An 11,880-nucleotide genomic window follows, 5' to 3' on the forward strand; every position below is an offset into this window, starting at 1 on the left:
TTTGGTGAAATGGATTCTTTTAATTACTGAAGGCAGTACAAATTGCTAAAACTTATAAAAATTTAGAAATGTTTTTTAGGCCATGACAATGCATATATCTTTTGGCCCAATGAACTCATTAATGGAATTTTATACAAAGAAGACCAAGAACAGAACAAAGCTCTAAGGACATGAATATGTTGTAGTCATAGCAACAAGTTGAAGCCACCCACATGTTCTCAGAGAAGAGACTGGGTCAGGACACTGTGCTCCCATGGCATACATGTTGACTCCAGGGCAGCCCATGAAGAAGCCCATTAGCACTGACATTGGAGAGGCCGCAGCAGTCTGGTGGGTCCCAACCTTCACTGTGGTACAGTGAAGGCCTTTTCCTCACATTTTATGTCATGTTTCCACATACATAAAGATACATGTTGTGAGATGCATAAAACAGATGGCCCAGAAATTGAGAACATGCAGGGAGAGGGTCTGATGTGTTTCCTTTTACCCTTCTAGGCACACTGTGTGGTGTGAGTACACTATTTTGGGTGCTGGGTCCTTTGCCCACACTGGCATGAGTGCACTGCTCCAGGGACTGGGTGCATCTGTTCACACTGTGGTGTGAGTGCACTGCTCCAGGGGCTGGGTGCATCTGTTCACACTGGTGTGAGTGCACTGCTCCAGGGGCTGGGTGCATCTGTTCACACTGGTGTGAGTACACTGCTCCAGGGGCTGGGTGCATCTGTTCACACTGTGGTGTGAGTGCACTGCTCCAGGGGCTGGGTGCATCTGTTCACACTGGTGTGAGTGCACTGCTCCAGGGGCTGGGTGCATCTGTTCTTAGGTTAAGGAAAGAGCAGTGTGATGCATTTGCCCCTTATTTATTTTCCCACGTACCATGTGTGCATCTTCAGAAGCTGAATTTCCAGGGCTAGAGTCCAGTTCAAGACAGCAATGCTGTCCAAAACTTGTAAGTAGGCGACTGAAATACTTATAGTTTTAAGTGTTATTTGTGTGCCTTATCAACACTGGAATACTTCCTCATCTGAAGCAGTTATCAGTATGAGGTATAAGTGGTGATGCCTAACATAAAGATCTAGTTATTTAAAATAGTGGTTTTTCTTTGTTACATCGTTTGTAAGGGCCTGTGGGTTTGAAGACTAATTGAATTTGCCATCAACGTTTTGCAGACTTTTGGGACCGCCTCCTTTAGAGTGCTCTAATAGTTTAATGGCCTTGTCGGAGTTGTCAATGTTCCTCAGCAGAGTCTCTAGTCGTCTCTTAATTTTCTTTTGATCTTCAAGAGCGCAACCGATTACTATCGACTGAAATTTTTGGTCAACTGGCCCGGGGGGCACCTCAGATGAACACGCGCTGTAGAGTGACATTAAGTGACTCTTGGCATTTCCCAGGTCATCCAGGAACTTGCTGACCACCTCATCTATAATCTTCGTGGCATGTTTCAAGGATTCCTCCTGCTGGGGACTTCGAATTGTTTCCACGGAGACCTCAACAGTAAGAGTTCGGCCCATCAGGCGGTTCGCAGTGAGGTTGAATTCCTCTCTTTCTCCTAAACACGAAACATCAGTCAGTAGGAGGCAGAAACTTAACCACAGCAGCAATGCCAAGGCGTTCGTCCATCGGTGGTGGCTACCTTTATGTTGTATACGCACTTCTGTGAATTTTTTTAAGGTAAAAGACAAAAACACTACCGCATGTAAGATTAACTGAGGAAGTCTTTGATTACAGAGCTAGGTCACAGACGCCTTTGCCCAAAGTCTTTACTCAGTAAGGGCCAGCTCTCACCCCAAGTCTGTCCATCCGCATGTTTGGTGGAGGCATTTAGAGCTAAGATGAAAATCAAGTAAATTCAGAGCAAGCAGAGTTTAGCTAGGAAGATGGCTAGGGTTCGAGATGAGGCACAGTTGGAGGCTCGATGTTGCACACGGGATGCGCGTGTCTGTCAGAATACACGGCACACTTTGGGCCCAGAAGTAGCAGTGACAATGTAGGAGCTCCCGAGAAAGCCCTGGCCTTCTCCCCTGCAGACACACTCAAGCTGGCCCTGGGTGCGAGTCTTGGCCAGCAACAGGAAACTGTGGTGGCCGTGGGCTCTGGTAACATTTCAAGATATACACAAAACCGTCAACAACTTCTTTCCCAGTTCCAGAACTCCCTAACTCATCGGTCCTTTGCCGTGATGGTGAAGGGGCAGACTAGGCAGGACCCACTGTGGATGGACAGCATTTGGGGTCTGCAGTTGATCTGCTTATCTCCCCAGCCCTCCGGCCCACTGTACTCAGCAATCCATTCCTCCCTGGGCTGCCACGGCCCGCAGACTACCATGGCAGTGCATTTTACATTCATTCCTTTGCCTGTCCACAGTCCTCAGACCATCTCGCCAAGTCTCCACTTCTACCTTGCTCCTCTGCTTTTACTTTCCGGGCAGTCCAGGACCGTGTAAAGAAAGCGCTGTAGCTGGGCGGTGGTGGCACACGCCTTTAATCACAGCACTCGGGAGGCAGAGCCAGGTGGATCTTTGTGGGTTCGAGGGCAGCCTGGTCTACAGAGCAAGATCCAGGAAAGGCGCAAAGCTACACAGAGAAACCCTGTCTTGAAAAACAAAACAAACAAACAAACAAAAAAAAAGAAAGAAAGGAAGGAAGCGCTGTGGTCCTGAGGTAGGCTGCATGGCTGTACTACTTGCCTGCCCTTCTGGAGCTTGCAGGCTACTGTGGACTTGGGGAACACAATGACACAATGGCCGCCTCTGGCCAACTGACAGCTGCCGCTGCTCACTCGCTGCTGTTAATGGTCAACAGGGGTAGGCGCCCCCAAAGGCAGGCAAGCATGCACTCACATTTACCAGAGATCCCCTGGAAGTCTAAAGCGCCCCTCTGTGGAAGAGGGTCTCACCGTCACTAATCTGCCTCATGTCCTGGCTGTTCTGGATGCTGTGGATCATCTCCAGAAGGATCTCTTTCTCTTGTTCAACAGCAGTAGCTGCGTCTCTCAAAGCTTCAACCCTGCGTGAATTGGCACAACAAAACAGTGGTTACAGCGACAGTGTCCTTCCTATTAATTTCCCTCAGCTGCCATCTAGATCAGCCCAAGTTTAAAGGACAAGAAGAAAGCTTTGCAAAAATGCATTACTGCAAAAATGCGTTGCTGGGCAGTGGTGGCGCATGCTTTTGATCCCAGCACTCAGGAGGCAGAAGCAGGTGAATCTCTTGAGTTTGGGGGCCAGCCTGGTCTACTGAACAAGTTCCAGGACACAAGAGCTATACAGAGAAACACTGTCTTAGGAAAAAACAGAAACAAAAAAAAGCATTACTTAAAAAAAAAAAATTCTAACAGGCGTGTTTGTCTTGTTTTCTGAGACAGGATTTCAAAGGCAGGCCTAGAACTTGCAGCAATCCTCCTGTCTCAGTGGTGGGGCAGCAAGCAGGGGCCACTCCCTCTGGGGGAGACCAGAGACCATGTTCATCTGTGTGGACTTGTTCTTTTGACATCTGTATTTGTATATGTGCATTTTCAATGCGTATCTGCTTCTCTTTTTCCACCTTACTCTTCAGGACCATCTGGTTCCTGGGTATCCGAGCTGCGCTCTGCACCAAGTGATGCTCTGTCTGGTTCTCTTCACTCTGACCACTCACGTTCACTTGCATGACTTTGCGTCTACATGCTCAAGACACGAACTCCTTATTGGCCACAGACATGGAAATTGTTTGTCCTGTGAGCTTCGTTCAGGATGGCCCTCACTGGACAGATACTGCCCCGTCTCCTGAGATACACTTATACTAACTCTATTACTCAGGGTGCCCTGTGCTCTGTTTCAGCCTCAAGCACCTGGGATCACCTGCATGTGTTAGCCTACCGGTAAAGAGCGCCTCTTTACTTTATTAAAACTGTTGTGGCTCTGTGTGCCTGAGTGTTTTCGCTGCCTGCATGTAAGTGCATTACATATGTGCCTGGTGACCCACAGAGGACAGGAGGGCTTTGAATGCCTGGAACTGGAGCTATGGATGGTTATGATGGGTGCTGGGGACCGACCTCAATCCTCTACCATATCATCCAGTGCTCTTCACCACTGAGCCATCTCTCCAGCCCCTTAGTTTGTTTGTTTGTTTTGAGACACAGTTTCATGATGTAATTCAGTCTGGCTTTCCTGCTTCTGACTCCTGATCATTCTGATGTGGTTAACTTATCCTCTGGAAGTTTTAAGTGTTTTTCTGACATCCTGGCCATACTGTTTTCCCATGTTCTGTTTATAGGTTTACCTTCCCGGTTTTTGTTTCTTTAGTCCACTAGACTAAGCTCTGGCATTAGGCAACAACCAAACAGCCACTTTCCTTAAAAGTCTTTACACCAAATCCTGTGTTACCTACGTGAAATGTACCTTTGAGATGGCTCCCATCTGTATGCTCACTGCCCTCCCCCACACTCTTACAGCATCATGGGCTCTGTACCATGTACTAAGTGGTAGAATAGCCTCTTCTATAAAGGTAATTTAAATATTTATAAACTTCTATCCCTCCATATAAACTGTATGTTCGATTTCTTTTAAACAATGGAGGGCTAGGTGGTGGTGGCACACACCTTTAATCTCAGCATTCAGGAAGCAGAGGTCTGTGAGTTCAAGGCCAGCCTGGTCCACAGATCATGCTCCAAAGTTACATAGAAAAATCCTGTCTCGGAAAAAAAAAAATGGGGGAATTTGACATCCTCTTGACAATATAATTTAATTTACATCTCTTTGTTTACTTCAGTTTTATATATTATTAGCTTTGAAATATTCTTCACGGTAGCTTTATAGATTTCTGAGTGTTCCAGAAACCTTATGGTTATTGTTGCAGATCATTTTAATAATGTTTCTAGTCAATTATTACTGGCTTGAGACATGCTGTTTTGATGGGCTCGGCTTACAACTGGCAACCTTGCCTGTATTAAATTTTAATGGGTGGCCCATCACTTCTACCATTTCTTCTGAGTTAACGTGATCATACTGTCTGGGGGGAAAAAAGAGTTTCTGTCTCTTTTCCATCCAGTTGTTTTTCCTTTACATTACTGACTAATGTCTTTTGGTACTATATTAGACAGTGGAAGTGATGGGGTTTTTGCTTTTTCCCAAATTTAAAGGGAAAGTCTCTTTCAGATTTTGGTGTAAAACCCTGATCATATATACCATAGAACACTTCATCCACTACCTCCACCAGCTACACACACACACACACACACACACACACACACACACACACTTCCTTCACATACAGGCGAACAAACCCTGCTATTCAAAACCAGGGTGTTGAGTCATGAAAAGGAAGAGAAAAACATCTCACACATTTAAAAGTTAAGTATTTCCAGGTCACTTTCTTAGAGGTCACAGTGACTACATTTCCAGCTTTTGTAGAGAGATAGTGATAGATGACCCCAGAATGTGAGGCCAGGGACAGGCGTTCCAACCCAGATCATAGTGGAGGCAGCCAGAGAGGGAACAATTCCACCAACCTTTTATTAGCACACATCAACCCGTGACCTCCCATTCTCACCCCGTCCACATGTCACCCACCTGTCAAGCCCCAAAATAGCACCATGAGGTGTTTTGCTTGCAGCATGTCTCTAAAGAGCCAGCAGAAGCAGGCAGGAATTGTATGTAGCAATCTGGCTGAAAGCAAACAAGTATTGGTAAGGCTACAGGCTTCTTTCGGCACCACTGTATTACAGTGGCGTCCTCAGCTGATAAGTGAGAGCCCAGTAGGTATGAAAGAGGCCCAGCTGGCACCAGTGTGAAATGCTTATAATTAGAAACTCTAATTATGACTCCAGTGTTTAGAGAAATGATGTGCAGACTCTGAAGGACCAGCTTACATTTTAACACGTGCGCGTGTATTAAATAGGACTGAGGGAATGGACGTTGTTCTAAAAAGCGTTCATTTACAGTAATCAGGTACAGCAGTGAGTGTGTGGAGTTAATGAAACAGGTTAAAAAGGAAACACCCTAAGGAGAAAAAAAACACCTTTTATCTGTGCATAAAGGAGCCATTTCGAGCTAGGGATGTAGCTTCCCCCAACCCCCCACCAGAGCTGAGGACTGAACCCAGGGCCTTGCACTTGCTAGGCAATCCCCAAGCCCCTGGGATGTAGCTTTGAGGTGCAGAATGTGCTTAGATTTGTAAAAGCTTGAGTTTGATCTCCAGCAGACAGAGAGAAGGAGGCTGATTGATTGATGTTGATTGATGGAGGCTTTTTTTTCTCTGAAAGAGTTCTTTATACACAGTAGAAATTCCCAGAGCGATATACACATCTACGCATATTTATCCATTTACCATGGGCCTTTCATTTGCTGCTCTTCCTTCCTACAACCTTCTTCCTGATACTTAGGATCTTTTCAAGAATCCTGGTTCCCTAGGGCAGGAACTGTTGACCACTTCCTCCTTCCTTCCTTTCCCTTAAGGAAATCAACACTCTCCTTGCCCTTGTCTTTGTCAGGGTTTCTACTGCTGTGGTGGGCCACCGTCACCAAGAGCGACTTGGGGAGGAAGGGGTTACTTTGCTGACTCTTCCATACCACAGTCCATCACTGAAGGCAGGCCGGGGCTCAAACAGAGCAGGAACCTGGAGGCAGGAGCTGATGCAGAGGCCACAAAACGTTGTTTACTGGCCTGCTCCCTCATGGCAGCCCAGGTGTGGCACCACCCACAATGGGCTGGCCTCTACACCAATCACTAATTAAAAAAACCAAACAAAACCCAAGGCAGTGGGAGCAGTCACTGTGAACAGGGACCCCTTTGTGTGTGGAGGGTCAAACAACCCTTTCACAGAGGTTGCCTAAGACCTTCAGAAAAAAAGATATTTACGTATTTGTTGTAGACTGTTACTTTTGTTTATGTGGCATTTGTTTAACTCTGTGAAGCTGTGTTACTGTGCCTGTCTAAAACACCTGATGGTCTAACAAAGAACTGAACGGCCAATAGTGAGGCAGCAGAGAGAAATAGGCGGGGCTGGCAGGCAGAGAGCATATAGAGGAAGAAATCTCGGAGAAGAAAAAGGAGCCAGAGAAGGAGGAGGACTCCAGGGGCCAGCCGGCCAGCCACGGAATAAGAGTAAGGTTTCCGGAAGTAAGAGAATGGGGAAAGCCCAGAGGCAAAAGGCAGACGGTATGATTTAAGTTAAGCAAAGCTGGCAAGAATAAGGCCAAGCTAAGGCCTGGCATTCATAAGTAAGAATAAGCCTCCATGTGTGAATTTATTTGGGAGCTGGGTGGCAGGTCCCACAAAGAGTAAAAAGACACAACACATATAACAGCAGCAGTTATGACATAGCAATGAAACCAATTTATGGTTGGGGGCCACCACACCATGAGGGACTGTATTAAAGGGTCGCAGCTTAGGAAGGTCGAGAACCACTGCCCCAAAAGGCTTTCTTGCCTACAGCTTGATCTTATGAGGCATCTTCTCAGTTGAGAGTCCCTCTTCCCACATGACTCTAGCTTATTTATGTCAAGGCGACTTTAAAATTAGCCAGGCCAGCACTGTTCATTCGTTTTACTCCCACCCTCTTCCTTTTGAGACAGGGCCTCATGTATCCCAGGCTGGCTTGGAACACACTTGGACTTCTGATTCTCCTCCCGAGTGCTGGTATTACAGACATGTGATGCCTGGTTTATTTGTACTGGAGATGAAACTTAGGGGTTCCTGTATACTAAACCAGCATTCCTCACTACTCAGCTTGTTTAAATTATGTTTGTACCCTTCACCAGCTATTGCTGGACTTAAACTCAATTCACAGAATTCTGTCCATGTAGCTTTTCCAGTAGTCTGAGGTTAGTGACTGAACCTTAAATACCGTCTGCCCTCCTTCCTCTTAGTTTCTTGAGACGCTACGATAGACAGATGTAAACATTCAATCTTAATAAACTCGTGTGATGGTTCTTCTCTTGTCGGCAAGGGGCATTTCTGCGTGGACTGGGATCCAGGGAGCAGCTCCATGTCCAAATCGGGAAAGGAAGCGCCCTCACATCACAGCTGCCTGGACGTGGAAAGCTGCTCTATGCTAAGCAGGCTTTGGCAGAGACACCGTAGTAAGAATTTTCATGAGCACAAAACTGGAGCATCCTCACCTGGTCCCCAGCCCCCAGGCATCTCATGAGCCTGCAGTGGAGGTGGAAAGGGGAACTAACAGAGAGCAGGCGAGGATGTCGCCCAACGGCAGCTCACAAAACCCACACTGTGTGAAGAGCTACTGCTGACCTGGCCGGAATTTCCTCACCCTGGACACCAGTGATAAGGAGACCTTGGCTGTGACCCAAGGAGGCAAAGTAGGAGAGGAGTTTAACACGGCGACCGCCAGCGCCTGCAGAAAACTTCAGCAGGAGTCAGAGGCTACGTATGACGTCAGCACGCATGCGCTTCACGGGGGTTAATCTAGACTTAGGGTCACGGCCACAAGCTCTTTTTAACGAAAATGTGTGCTTCCACAAACAGTGGGTGTATGTGAAAGGAACTTTTTCCAAAACAAGTTCTCACACTCATGGACGAGGCTCCACATGAGACCTTGGCGTCTGCTGCAATTCCTGATACTGTCAGGAAAGACAGGTTCTCCTTGTCACCAAAATGCAGCTCCCATTCACTGTCTGAACCACTCACCAGTACCTTAGCCTAAGGCAAGGCACCTAGTCCCTCGGTTTCTTCTTTTTTTTTTTCCTCCAGACAGGATCTCGCGTATCCCAGGCTGGCCCAGAACTTACTACATAGCCCAGGATGATCTTGAACTTCCCACCCTCTCCTCTCTAGGACTGGGACCACCCTGCTAGCTTTCTGAAGCCAGGTAGCAAACCTGGGGTTTTGAACATGCTAGACAAGCATCCTACCAACTAAGCTTCCCTCGCAGCCGGCAGTCCGCTGTTCTCACAGCTGAAAGGTATAATAACATCCTCCCCCTCAAGGTTTTTAGAAGTTTCAAATTACAATGTATATGAAAAGTGTTCTTTTAAATTACAGACTATTACTGCACATTAAATATGGCGTCAACTTGCTTTGTGAGTCCTGGAACACAGGGACATCTTATCAGGAACCTTAAGCAGGAAGAAACCCGAGCAGGGAGGGGAACGGCGCAAGTCCCTGGCCCCTGCAGTGACCACTGTTTCCTGCCTGGGGGGTTTGGAAAGGAACTACTCACTATGGGATGGGTTTTGGGAAATGGATGAACAGCCAGTCTTCCAGTCCTACCTATCACTCATTCCTCCTCTGCCAGTCTCTGAAACGCAGCCCTTGGACAGTGTCCTTATCACCCACAGCTTCTAGAAGCTACTCAATACTCGGCACACGCTGGGTGTTCAATATTTACTGGATTGAATGCTGAGTTGATTTTCTTCTCTTCTAGTAAAATCGCATTCTTATGCCAACTGGACAGTGGAAAATGATCTATGCAGCGCTGGGACACATGGTGTTTGATCTGCACTGCCAGGCTTCCTGTGTTCAAATGGGAAGCCCACTGATCTTGACTGCAACTTGAGGTGTGGTTCAATCTCTCATCTGTAGAATGCAGATAATGGTAACTCCCACGAAGACAGGGGCTAGCATACAGGCAGATGCTAACCCTATTATTTATAAACTAGGATCAGCATAAAAAAGTAATAAGTAAGGTATCTAGCTAGGACAAGTGCAGAATCCTAACAGAACTGGTCACACACACACACAAAAAAAAAAAAAAAAAAAAAAAAGAAAAAAAAAAATCAAGAAAGGACAGGGTTACCCCTTTATAGGAGATGTAGTAGAAATGTAAGATAGTGTAGTTAGTATTATAAACTATTAGAAACAAATGGCAATCCCCTAACGGTTTGTAAAACGGGGCTGAACACTTTTAAAGCATTTTAGACATCCCAGAGGTCAGTTCATCCTCCAGGACATAATACCTTTGGTGTGGTTTCAGTTTCCTGAGGGAAAAGTGACTCTCACTGTCAACAGAACCCATACAACTGAATGGAAACTGCATACTAGCTACAAGCCGGTCTTTTACAGTACCAAATCCACTGCTTGGCTACCATTATGTACACCAAGGAAGCTGGTGAAGGGAAATTACATAAGCTTCATCTTTTCTCTCTCCTCCATATTTAAAAGTCTAATTTTTAATAGCGTAGTGCTCTGTGGCACTGTCAGGTGCTTCTTCTGAACCCCCCCTACCTTGAGTCATTAAACATACATTCAAACTCTCCCCCTCGGCACAACTGTTAAGTAACAGAATTTAATTGCTTATGTGCAATAATCAGAATTCCTTTTACATTAATCAGACATTAGAATGCAACACCTCTCAAACCCAAGACCTTCGGGACACCCCCAGCCCCCACCCCTCTCGTACTTGGGAAGCATTAATTCAGGTTTCAGGCCAATGACTCAGCTTGAAGAGTAACAACTTCCTGAACCCTTTCAAGGAAAAAGAATCTGAGCAGTTGAGAATATACTGTCCAAGTTCAGCGTCTACTTGGTAGAGGGAAGCATTCCCAGCCCCTAGGAAGGACTTGAACTCTGCGGCCCCTTCGTCTCACTCCGGGTTGGGCACATATGGTTCGGGCTTCTCTTGTGGCTACTCAGGAAATGGTGAAAAATGTCTCGCCTGCTGGTTCTTTGCTCCTAATAGTAACAATAATGAATGCCTCACTTGTAACAAAGCTGCTTGCTGTAGTTTTCTGTGCAAACACACTTCCGCGTGTTTGGTGGACGAATGGAGGGAGATGAAGGCACACCAGGCTCAAGGTTTGGGCTCCTATTCTTTTGCTTATTCAGAACCTGGAGAAAACTAGGGAACAAAACGTTCGCAGTTCCAGGAGGCTCGGGGTGCCTTGATAAGATTTTCACTGAACAACACCCGCACACAATCAAAACTTGCACAACTCTGGAGACATTAACGTCTCCACCGGACACATAAAGGTCTCAAACTGTTACAGACAACCAAGTATGTACAGCATTTGCTAGTATTCAATACTTAGAAATTTTACTACAAGGCTGATCCCGTGGCAGGATCTCAGAGTGTGACTCCTGCCTTTGGTGTTCTCAGGCCTGTGGCTGGCACTTCCCAGGTGTCAGCAGTATCTTCTAAATGAACAACAGACGGCGGAGGAGGACATCGCACGTGGCTAAGAGAAAGAAGGACCGCATCCAACTCCGGCACCACCCCTCACCCCCACGGCCCCTCGTGGGTCTGATTCTCGCTGGCCGCGGGAGGGAGGGGCAGTCTGGGATGTTCCTTTCTCTTGTGTTACTATGTAGTGGTTTGGGGCAAAGAAACTTACTACATTGGGAAGGGTGGGGGGAGAGAGAGACAGAGGCGGGGAGAGAGACCCACACTCAACTGCCACCTCCCTCCAAAGAGCATCACTGGAAACGTGAAAGTTAAAGGCAGCGGGGACACACAGCGGGGGCTGCACATCTGGAAGTTGGGCAGGCCGCGCAGCCCGGGGGAGGGGAGCCCACCGGAGCGCGCCCCCCGCCCGCCCGCCCGCCCGCCCGCCCTCACCTGAGCTCCAGCTGGTCCAGGCTCTCCAGCAGGCGGCTGGAGCGGTCTGCCATGGACGAGGAGCGGCAGAAGCGGCCCTCGTGGGCCTTGGCGTTGATCTTCGCCTGGGCCATGGGCTCCGGGGGTCCGCGGCGTCCGCGGGCAGCAGTGGCGCGGGCCGCACGTCGCCGTCACCGCGGGCGCCGCTGACGCGGACGGCACCGCCCCCGAGGCCGCGCGGCCAAACAAGGGCAGGCGGGCGCGGGCGGGCGGGCGCAGCTAGCCGCGGGCACCGCGGGTGGGGGACCCTGCCCCGGAGCCCGTGGCCGGCCAGCCTCCCACCGGGCTGCACGGTGGCGCCTGCTGTTTCTCCCAGCACCCACAATTCCCAGCAAGGGCAAAATCGTGCAG

The 11,880-nt window shown here is 47.9% G+C and overlaps 1 protein-coding gene across 1 annotated transcript; it reads right to left on the bottom strand.

Moving 5' to 3' along the window:
• Bag2 (BAG cochaperone 2) lies at nt 1–11,880 on the bottom strand. The gene is made up of 3 exons (XM_036167114.1): nt 11,491–11,880; nt 2,896–3,005; nt 1–1,549 (listed from the first exon to the last, which is right to left on the bottom strand). The coding sequence occupies exons 1-3, from the start codon at nt 11,601–11,603 to the stop codon at nt 1,140–1,142; spliced, it is 633 nt and encodes a 210-aa protein (XP_036023007.1). The 5' UTR covers nt 11,604–11,880; the 3' UTR covers nt 1–1,139.

This window comes from Onychomys torridus, chromosome 18 (genome assembly GCF_903995425.1).
Source record: "Onychomys torridus chromosome 18, mOncTor1.1, whole genome shotgun sequence".
In the NCBI taxonomy this organism is placed as follows: domain Eukaryota; kingdom Metazoa; phylum Chordata; class Mammalia; order Rodentia; family Cricetidae; genus Onychomys; species Onychomys torridus.

Excerpts from the sequence above, each read along its gene's own strand:
- Bag2 (XM_036167114.1), bottom strand. The coding sequence starts at position 11,603 with ATGGCCCAGGCGAAGATCAACGCCAAGGCCCACGAGGGCCGCTTCTGC. Across the intron at positions 3,006-11,490 it reads CTGGACCAGCTGGAGCTCAG|GGTTGAAGCTTTGAGAGACG; the intron begins GTGAGGGCGGGC and ends CAATTCACGCAG. Across the intron at positions 1,550-2,895 it reads CATGAGGCAGATTAGTGACG|GAGAAAGAGAGGAATTCAAC; the intron begins GTGAGACCCTCT and ends TTTCGTGTTTAG.